Source organism: Varanus komodoensis, unplaced genomic scaffold, assembly GCF_004798865.1.
Source record: "Varanus komodoensis strain SLA01 unplaced genomic scaffold, ASM479886v1 scaffold7_3, whole genome shotgun sequence".
Taxonomy (NCBI): domain Eukaryota; kingdom Metazoa; phylum Chordata; class Lepidosauria; order Squamata; family Varanidae; genus Varanus; species Varanus komodoensis.
This window is the reverse complement of record NW_025336480.1, coordinates 26,507,833-26,518,392: the sequence shown is the minus strand read 5'-3', so window position 1 is coordinate 26,518,392 and position 10,560 is coordinate 26,507,833. Positions and strand designations below refer to the sequence as shown.

Here is a 10,560-nt window from a genome sequence, read left to right as displayed (position 1 = left end):
ATGCTAAAGTAGGAAGCCAAAAGATAACCGGAATAACAGGCAAGTTTGGCCTTGGAGTACAAAATGAAGCAGGGCACAGGCTGGCAGAATTTTGTCAAGAGAATACGATGGTCATAGCAAAAACTCTTTTCCAACAACCCAAGAGAGGACTGTACACTTGGGCATCACCAGACGGTCAGCACAGAAATCAGATGGACTATGTGCTCTGCAGCCAAAGATAGAGGAGCTCTATACAGTCAGTGAAAACGAGACCAGGAGCTGACTGTGGCTCAGATCATGAGCTTCTGGTTGCAAAATTTAGACAAAAGTAGGGAAAAGCACCAGGCCACTCAGGTATGACCTAAACCATATCCCTGATGAATATACAGTAGAGGTAACAAATAGATTTAAGGAATTAGATCTGATAGACAGAGTGCCTGAAGAACTATGGATGGATGTTCGCAACATTGTACAAGAGGTAGCAACTAAAACCATCCCAAAGACAAAGAAATGCAAGAAAGCAAAATGGCTGTGTGAGAAAGCTTTACAAATAGCTGAGGAAAGAAGGGAAGTGAAAGGCAAGGGAGAAAGAGAAAGATACAAACAAATGAATGCAGAATTCCAGAGAATAGCTAGAAGAGATAAGAATGCCTTCTTAAATGAACACTGCAAAGAAAACAATAGAATAGGGCGGACCAGAGATCTCTTCAAGAAAATTGGAGATATGAAAGGTACGTTTCATGCAAAGATGGGCATGATAAAAGACCAAAATGGCAGGGACCTAACAGAGGCAGAAGAGATTAAGAAGAGGTGGCAAGATTACACAGGAGAACTATACAAGAAAGAGCTTAACATCCCTGATAACCACGATGGGGTGGTCACTGACCTCGAGCCAGACAGCCTAGAATGTGAAGTCAAATGGACCTTAGGAAGTCTAGCAACAACAAAGCTAGTGGAGGTTGCAGTATTCCAGCTGAGCTATTCAAAATCTTAAAAGATGATGCAGTAAAAGTGCTACACTCAATATGCCAGCCAATTTGGAAAACTCAACAGTGGCTGCAGGATTGGAAAAGGTCAGTTTACATTCTGATCCCAAAGAAGGGCAATGCCAAAGAATGTTCAAACTACCACACCATTGCACTCATTTCACATGCTAGCAAAGTTATGCTCAAAATCCTACAAGCTAGGCTCCAGCAGTATGTGGACCGAGAACTACCAGAAGTACAGGCAGGATTTCGAAGAGGGAGAGGAACTAGAGATCAAATTGCCAACATACGCTGGTTCATGGAGAAAGGTTACAGAAAAACATCTACTTCTGCTTCATTGACTATGCTAAAGCCTTTGATTGAGTGGATCACAACAAATTGTGGCAAGTTCTTAAAGAGATGGGAGTACATGACCATCTTATTTGTCTCTTGAGAAACCTATATGTGGCTCAAGCAGCAACAGTGAGAACTGGGCACGGAACCACTGATTGGTTCAAAATTGAGAAAGGCGTTCGGCAAGTCTGGATACTGTTGCCCTGCCTATTTAACTTATATGCAGAGCACATCATGAGAAAGGTGGGGCTAGATGAATCACCAGTTGGAATTTAGATTGCTGGGAGAAATATCACCCACCTCAGATATGCAGATGATACCACTCTCATGGCAGAAAGTGAAGAGGAACTAAAGAGCCTCTTGATGCGGGTGAAGGAGGAGAGCGCAAAAGTTGGCTTGAAACTCAACATTAAGGAAACTAAGATCATGGCATCTGGTCCTCTCACTTCCTGGCAAATAGATGGGGAAGAAATGGAGGTAGTGACAGATTTTTTTTCCCCTGGGCTCCAAGATCACTGCAGACTGGGACTACGGCCAAGAAATTAAAAGATGCTTGCTTCTGGGAAGGAAAGCTATGGCAAATCTAGATAGCATACTAAAAAGCAGAGACATCACCCTGCCAACAAAAGTGCGTATAGTCAAGACTATGGTTTTCCCAGTTGCAATGTATGGCTGTGAAAGCTGGACCATAAGGAAGGCTGAGTGTCGAAGAACTGAGGCCTTTGAATTGTGGTGCTGGAGGAGACTCCTGTGAGTCCCTTGGACAGCAAGGAGATCAAACTGGTCAGTCCTAGAGATCAACCTTGACTGCTCTTTAGAAGGCCAGATCCTGAAGATGAAACTCAAATACTTTGGCCACCTAATGAGAAGGAAGGACTCCCTGGAGAAGAGTCTAACGCTGGGAACAATAAATGACAAAAGAAGGGGACGGCAGAGAATGAGGTGGTTAGATGGAGTCACTGAAGCAGTTGGTGTGAGCTTAGGTGGACTCCGGGGGATGGTGGAGGACATGAAGGCCTGGAGGAATGTTGTCCATGGGGTTGCAATGGGTCGGACACGACTTCACGACAAACAACAACAAAATAGAAAAATTTTGGGGGCTGACCCAGCAGGTCCGATGTTTCTGATGATTGATGTTCTTTTTAATTTTTCTTTGTAATAGGTTTATTAGAATAAACCTTATTTTAAAAAAACAAGTTTCTACTGTGGTTTATTAGTTTGGTTTTTTAAGACTGTTGCGTCAGTAATGGGTTGGAAGTTTTAAATTTAGTTCATCTTATTATATCCTTGCTTGAGCATCTCTCTTGGATATAGGAATCACATAAGCAAATGAAATGAAATGAAATGAAATGAAATGAAATGAAATGAAATGAAATGAAATGAAATGGAAGAATGAAGTGAGTGACCGTATGGTTCCTAAACACTATATGAAGGGTCCGTAGAATAATTTGGATTCCCAGATTCAAGGATGAAGACTAATGCAACAAGAACAGTGCCATCTGCCTCTCCAAAGATGGAAAGACTTTGAAGAGGGGATAAAGGAGGAGTTGTCGGGGGTGAGGAGGGAAGGAGATCGGGGCTGCCAGGATGTGGGGTATCCTGTAGCCTCCGTCCTGTCCTCTCTGAAGTGACAACCAAAACTGGCAGTGTAGCTAAACTGCAGAGCGGGAGATGCAAAGGAGTGGAGATTGACTCTGCCACTCCTCCCACCCTGCGCTGGACACCTGTAAACCTCTGAGTTTGGTGGCTTATGAGCACCAAGGGTGCAATTGATAGGACTGCATCCTAATAAGCAACTGTTACACAGCTTATAGTTGAACTACGGAATTCACTGCCACAGGAAGTAGTGATGGCCACTAATTTGTTTGGCTTTAAAAGGGGACTGGAGATTCATGGAGGGAAAAGCTACTGCTGCCAGCCTTGCTGGCTAGATGCTGCTTCTGCTGTCAGGGTGACATGCTGGTGTACCCCAGCTGCTGCGGGGCTTGGGCAGGCAGCACTCTTGCTCCCATCCTGTGGGCAGCTGGTTCCTCCTCGCCCCCCGTGTGCTGCCCTGGATGGCCCACTGCTCTAAGCCAGCGCAGCTTTTCCTGTGTTCTTCTAACAGTTCTCCTGTGTGGCGAGGGAGGGCGTCAAGAAAGGAAGGCGGTAGTGTGCTCTTGAGTGCAAGCAGAGCACCACTAAATTAAAAGCCTCCCTTCAGAGTATACTTTGTCAATTTAATCCAGCAGCAAGGGAGCAGTGATCCTTAAACCATGAGGACAGACTTTCTGCAAGGGGTGCTGTTTGCATGTACTCATTATAATGGCACTGCTGGGGCCTGATGAATCTCTGCTGGCACAGCAGTCCCCAAGATGGTCAGACCAGGAGTGAAGGCACTAAATCTTGCAGCTCCCTGAATAGCTTCAAAGGGTTTGGGAACCTGAAGTAGGACTTCATTTGCTGAGCTTCATTTTAATAAAGAGATTACCCCATTTGCTTGTTTTTTTCCCTAGGTTAGCAAGCCTATCTTTGATTTTGATCCCTTATCCGTGTATTCTTCTGCCTCTCCTCCAAACACTACAGAGAAACTCTATCTCATATCTATTCATACGCTATCCTAATTAACCCAAAATAAACACATTCATAATGCAGTTAGTATGGAGGAAGGCAGCAGGGGGAATCCATTTTGCAAATGAATCTGGTTTGCTTGGCAATGAATTTTGGGAGAAATTAAGACATATACTCTTTTCTTGTAGATTCAGCAGATGGTAATGTAATACTAATACGAGTCAGCTTTTCTTGATGTATGCACTTAAGGAACTACATTGGAGGAACGTACAACTGAGAGCAACAGTGTTAGAGAAAGCAGCTATTTGATGGCAAGTGCGCATCTGTTACAATTAGTGAATAAGGTGACCAATACACTGTGTGCACCCTCATTTTTGCAAAAAATGCAAATTCCATTCACCCCCTGCCAAAAAACAAAACAAAACACGCACCCAGAAAGTGAATGGTTTAAAATTTGGGCTTGTATTTCAAAACTTGGCACTTTCTTTCCTGCAGCCACCAGCTACTTTTGGTTCCTACCACCACCTTGTCACTTCCCTACACGGGTCTCTGTGGCTCGTTGTCCATTAAACATAAAGGTTACAGAGGAACGATCGCTGAGCATTCCCACATATCATGGCAAAGCAGTAACACAGGGGAGAAACTGGGCAAATCTTAAGGTGAAGCAGTGAATGTAACGGGAGATGGTATAAATCTCATGGCAGAGCAGCAGACGGGGGCAACAAATTGCACAAATGTCCTAGTAGTGGACATTTATTCCTGTGCACCTGTATACAATTCCCCGCCCCCAAATTAAAAGTTCCAGATGCCTATGGATCATTCTCTGGTGACCTCTCCTTGGGATTTTTAGGTGCATGCCCCAAGGAAGGGATGAAAGAAGTTGGTAGCACTGGAGAGATTGCAAGGCAAGGCAAGGGGTTTCAGCAGCTTTCTGGGTAGCTCTGTACACATTCCTGACATCTCTGTTTCCCTCGTTGGCATGAGATGACTGGAGGAGAGAACCAGCTTTGTGTCCAGGTATTCCCTGTTCAGTGCAATATAAAGCAACCTTTTAAAAGGGAGGAATTTGCTAGCGTCAAGGTGCAGTGGAATAAAGGTAAGCTTCACAAAATATTGGGGAAGTGCAAGATGCTAGGCATGGTGGGTTGCATTACTATGTGAACCCTGTCGACATGAATGGGGAAGGATGAGTCTGCCAGTTTTAGCATCACCTAGCTTCTCATTTTTCTAGCCTTAAGTTTATTCCATCCCTTTTCTCCAGCCATTTGCTTTTCTTAAAAAAAAGAAAAGAACAAAGTTGTATGACCATTTGCATACATTTTGTGCACTTTTCACAAACTTTTCAAGAAATTCGGTTTAAAATATACATTTATATAATGTGTTTTTGTATATATTTGCATTAGTCTAGTAGACATGTAGTTGTGTGTGCTTTCCCATTTATGCACATTTCTCTAACCATTTTTGATTGTGGAGAATAGCACTGTAAAATTTGGAAAATGAGAATACCAAAGGATGACTGTTTTGGTTCATGGATGGATCTGGAAAGTACAAATGTACTGGAAAGTACAAGTTTACATTAGCATGCAAACTGCACGAATTTATAACCCATGCCTTAAAGAGATAAGCAAATAAAAATACATCTTTGCATTCATTTCCATGTCCCCTTCCTCCAGCAATACCTTCTAGCTGATGTAAATGGGGCAAATAAACACAATTACGTCTACTGGGTTCCCCAGTGGCCAGTGTGAATGACGGCCAGTGGAAAAGAGACAGTTTTAATCCATTTATAGACCAGTTAGAGGGAGTTTCCTGAATTATCTTAGTCACAGGACAAAAGGAATTGCCTGGGAACCATATGCTAGATATTTAGATGTCTACAGCATGGCAAAGTGGTTGTCTGTAGTTGCCAGCTAGAGGGTAAAGCAAGAATGATTTTGTTCTCCATTTTCTGAAGTGGCTGCAGAGACTGAAAATGCTGGGCTTCTGGTGTGGCTGAAGCATACACATGGCGACCTAAGCAAATTAATTGACTACTGAGTCGTTTTTGGTTGCCTGTTTCCAGATTTTGAAACCACTGCAAAATTGCTCAATTAATGAAAGCTCTCAGTGTTCAGCTCCAAAAGTAAAATTGTTTACAGTGGCTTTAAATGCATGCAGGGGAAAAAAGATTTCAGTCTGACTTCATTTTTAAAATAATGAACCCAGTTACTCATTAAAGCTGCTGCTATTCAAGTCACCTAAATTAATCCTGTCTAAGAATTTAGGGTAAGTAATATTAATTTCTTCCAGGGGAATATGTAACCCACATAAAGTCTTGCTGAATGGATAGAGACAGACATTTTATGCTGGCAGAAGAGATACAGTCAGAATGTACACAAGAAAATGCCTGCCTTTGTCCCCAGGCTTGACCAGTGCCAAAAGATCCCTTGGTAGTGTTAACAGCCCTGTGCAATTAAGGATCCATTGTATTCACCATCACCACCTTCTTCTTCTTCTTCTTCTTCTTCTTCTTCTTCTTCTTCTTCTTCTTCAATGGCTTTAATAGCTTTAAAATGACTATTTTTTTAAAGTCAAATCCACTAGGGATGCGCAAAGAATCCGTGAGACGATGAGAGAATGAAAATTCAGTGAATTTTTCCCAACTTGGCCCTTGATATTCTGTTCTGTTTCTCCTTGATTCATTCTGGAATGAGTTCAGACAGTAAGCAGATGTCTGCTTTTAAAATGCACCATCATTTGTGTGAATTCTCCTTTTTTAAAAACGAGGAAATTTGTGCAAATTGCAAAGCAGGTAATTTCAGCATCTCAGATTTGAGCCCCTCATGGGTCTGACCTGACTTAAACTAGGTGCTCTATCACTAGAACCTAGCTCAATGCAAAAATAAAATAAAATAAAATAAATAAGCCCACCAGCAAAATAATCATAAACAAATTAATGGATCAAAACCCATTTGTTTGAGCAAATACATTAGTGAAAGAAATCAGAAATTATATATGTAGTATCTGTGGGAAGATCAAAGGAAGGAAGGGACTAGAAAACCATGTCCTCAGCTGTAGAAATCACGGGAGCTGAAAAATAATACCAGAAATCATAATTCAAAAACATGTCTGTCTGATGTGCACACGTCAGGTAACCCTAGTAGAAAATTGTAGTATCCGTGCTGAACTAGACGAAATTGACAACGACAGGGTCTTTGTGAAGTTAGGGAATGTGATGCTGCAATGAGAGGATGAAACTGATGACAGTATTTACCAAAGGAATATTCTGTCCCCAGAGTTATATAACAGATCTGTGCATGTAACAAAAATATTTTTTAAAAGCACAAGCTTTCAAATCAGTTTACACAGATTTAAAGATCCCGTTTATGCAAAAGGCGCTATTTGCTCAAATCACCATTTGCTACAAGTACAAAAGATCTCAGTTCTCAATGTACATGAATATTTTGCAAAGATTTCTGGAACCTGAAAAAAAAAAAAAACTGGCATGTTTTGTTTCCAGTCACCAGACTGGAAATGCAGTATAAGTCTGTCAGGCTCAAATGAAATGGATTTTCCAGGATTACATATCCCTAAAATCCACAGTGATCCCTTAAACTTCCCATTACTTGGTTATTTAACTCTGAATGAAGATGCCACTCCCCAACCTAACCCCCTCAATCTGCCACTATATTCAAAGAGGGAGGAATTAGATTATCTTCAGGATGAGGGCAAAATTATTTCAAAAAACATTTTGTAGGGGTTGACCAGTGATCAGTGACAATAGGTGTTCCCCCCAGCCTCATGGAGCTTTCGGGGTTCCTTCCCCATATTCTGAGAGCTCCACTTTACAAAGACTCTTGGGGCTTTTCCCCACAAGGCACTCGCCATTTCTTGCTAACAGTTGTTCACACATTCGCTTTACAGGTTTTTTAGAAGAGGATGCGACCCTCTGGTTTCACTTCCGTATCCAACTAGCTTGTTGACCAGTTTTAATTTAGAGCATGTGACATGTACGCATGCAGATGAAAGAAAATGCTATGCCCTATCAGGTATTTCCACTATTTTCTTTTGTCACAGTGCCACCTAGAGTTCATGTTCCAGAAAGCAGGAAAGGAAATATGGCTCATCCAGTGGTTGGATTTCAGTCGCATGGTAGAACCAAAAGTAGATACAGTGGATTAACAGCTCATAAATGGCATCATGCAGAAAAACTCTTCATAGTCATCATTTTAGGAACTGCAGGGGTAAAGTGACACGCATGCCAGAATGCATGCCCAGAGGCGGATGCTGCCAATTATTTATAGATGCTCTCCTTTGCTTTCAATGGGGTTTACAGCACAATATGTCTACTCAGAAGTCATCCCACTGATTTCAATGAGCTTTACTCCCCCAGCAGGCTTAGGAATGCTTTCTGCGTCCCTATTTTGAAAGGTCCAGCTCATCTGCACAAGAAATATGTCCAGGTGATGGAAATCTTTTTTCTTGATGGAACAGGAAATTAGACAGAATTGGAATTGGGTTCATGATTGGTATCTGCACCAGCAGAACTGCAATATCAGTGCTGGAAAGCAAAGCATGGCACCCTTACGTAGAGGGAAGGCTCGTGATTGCAACAAAACATTGCTTAGGGCTATGACACCAGGCTGCGGTAACTGGAATACAGACTCCCCTAACTGGAGTCCTCCTGGATGCATACCCAATGTGCACCTGGAGCCCTTTCATGCACAGGTCATCTGCCTGTGGTCAGTGAAGGAAGCCAGTCCATGTGCACGTGGCCATGCTCACTGGACATGAGGATCTACTGTGTCCAAATCCTGCAACTCCTTCTAGCTTCGTAAACAATTGCCAGCGTTCTGTGACCGTCTTACCTTGTGTTTCTCTCACAGTAGTTCAGCACTCCTCCATCTGGCCCTCTCCAGATGTTTTGGATTCCCCCCACCCCAGCATTTCTGACTTTTGTCTATGGTGGCTAAGACTAATGGGAGTTGAGGTTCAAAACTTTGGCATGGGGCAGGATGGGGAAAGCTGGTGTAGTCCAAATGTTGGCAGTGGGAAGTAGCCTGTAAATTTAATAAAATGGAGGTCTTCCAGTAAGAGAGAAATTGGGTTAAAGGAGGAGGAGGAGGAGCAAACGAAGCAAGCACTACCTTCATAGGAGCAAGCTGGATGGGTGTGATGCATGAGGGATCCACCATAGGCTTCGGCCTATTTGCTGTGTCTGCCAGTAAACTATGCCACTGCTGAGGTAGTCCTGTGAATTTCTGTTCTCTGTGATCAAATCCAGTATGCACCCTGTGTTCAAAGTTAGAAGGGCCAGAAATTTCAAGCTTTTTCTTTTTCTTTCCAAACATGGTGGGAAAACCTGGAGAGAGGGAGGAAAGGAAGGAGAGAGAGAGAGAGAGAGAGAGAGAGAGAGAGAGAGAGAGAGAGAGAGACCGAGAGACCTTTGCATTAAGATGTTAAGTTATCAAGAACATACAACATGCTTTTCTGGACTACATGGAAGATTGATGAATGATTGATGCTTGATACCACTTCATGCATCTGATGGAGTAGCCTCTAGTCCAGGGGTGGGCAATTAATTTTCCTATGGGGCCACATGAGAAACTTTGACAGTTGCTAAGGGCCGGACCAGTACACTTACAGCTCTGCTCAATATATATCTCTATAAAAACAGTAAATGAAACATTACAATGATACAATGAAAATGTGGAGCACAGAACAACACTATTTAACGAATATTCACAAAAACATTAACATTAACATTACATGAAAAGCAATAAATTCAATTCAATTTAGCAGATCCTTCAAAATAAAAGCAGTGCAGTTGTATTGCTTGCATCTGTATTATGACGATGTATATTTGCACTGACTTTTAATTTGCCAGTGACCTCATGCGGGCCAGTCAGGGTCAGCCATCGGGCCGGATGTGGCCCGCATACAATGCCCAGGTTTGCTCTAGTCTATCAAGCTGATGCCATAATTAGTATGTCAGTCTTTAACATGTACCAATATTCTTCACTGAGAAATATTATGACCACCTCCAGAATGATAGGGACCAGTCTGGAAGTCTTGCAGCTAGATAGGTCATTTGGACACAAGGACAGTGGCCAAAGTTACCATTTCCATTTAGATCAATCTAGCCCAGAAGTCAGTGGTTCCCATCCATGGATCCCCAGGAGCAGTTGACCTACAGCACCCATTATCCCTAGCCAATTTGGCCACAAGTGAGGCTGACTGGAGTGCAACAGCATTTGCAAAGCTAAGGCTGGGAGCCAGAGGGTGGAGCCTGGAATCAGTGACAGAATACATGTTTTGCATGCAAATGACTTTTGGCTTATTCTCTGACATCTCTGTTAAAGGACTGCAATCCCATCTTCTGCCACAGTCCCTTCTTTTTCTTTTTTAAATAATGTTGGAAGGTCCAACTCCAGAGCTCGTCATCATGGCTAATTTGGTCCTATTGTTGCTGCTGCTGCTACTGCTGCTATTTTTAATCAGAATAGCAAGGCTTTTTTTAATGGAATAGAAGCAGAAAGCATTTTGACAAGATCCACTTGCTTGTAAGCAGGGGAGAAATGAGAGCTGGCTTTCCCCTCCCTCTGACAAACCGTTTGCTCCCCTATTTGCCCATGGCGTCCCTTTGACTGCCTGCTCTCCTCTGAGCCAGGCTTCAAGTGTGAAGTCAGCAAGAGGCCAATTCTGTACCGCTGCACCGCTGCAGAAGGCAACT

The 10,560-nt window shown here is 42.7% G+C and overlaps 1 protein-coding gene across 1 annotated transcript in view; it reads right to left on the bottom strand.

Moving 5' to 3' along the window:
* The window catches only part of PAK5 (p21 (RAC1) activated kinase 5), a 157,899-nt gene that overhangs the window by 77,088 nt on the left and 70,251 nt on the right, over nt 1-10,560 (bottom strand). Inside the window, exon 3 of the mRNA XM_044454402.1 lies at nt 8,975-9,189. Within this exon, the coding sequence (XP_044310337.1) occupies nt 8,975-9,189 (215 nt within the window). The remainder of the gene's footprint in view (nt 1-8,974; nt 9,190-10,560) is intronic.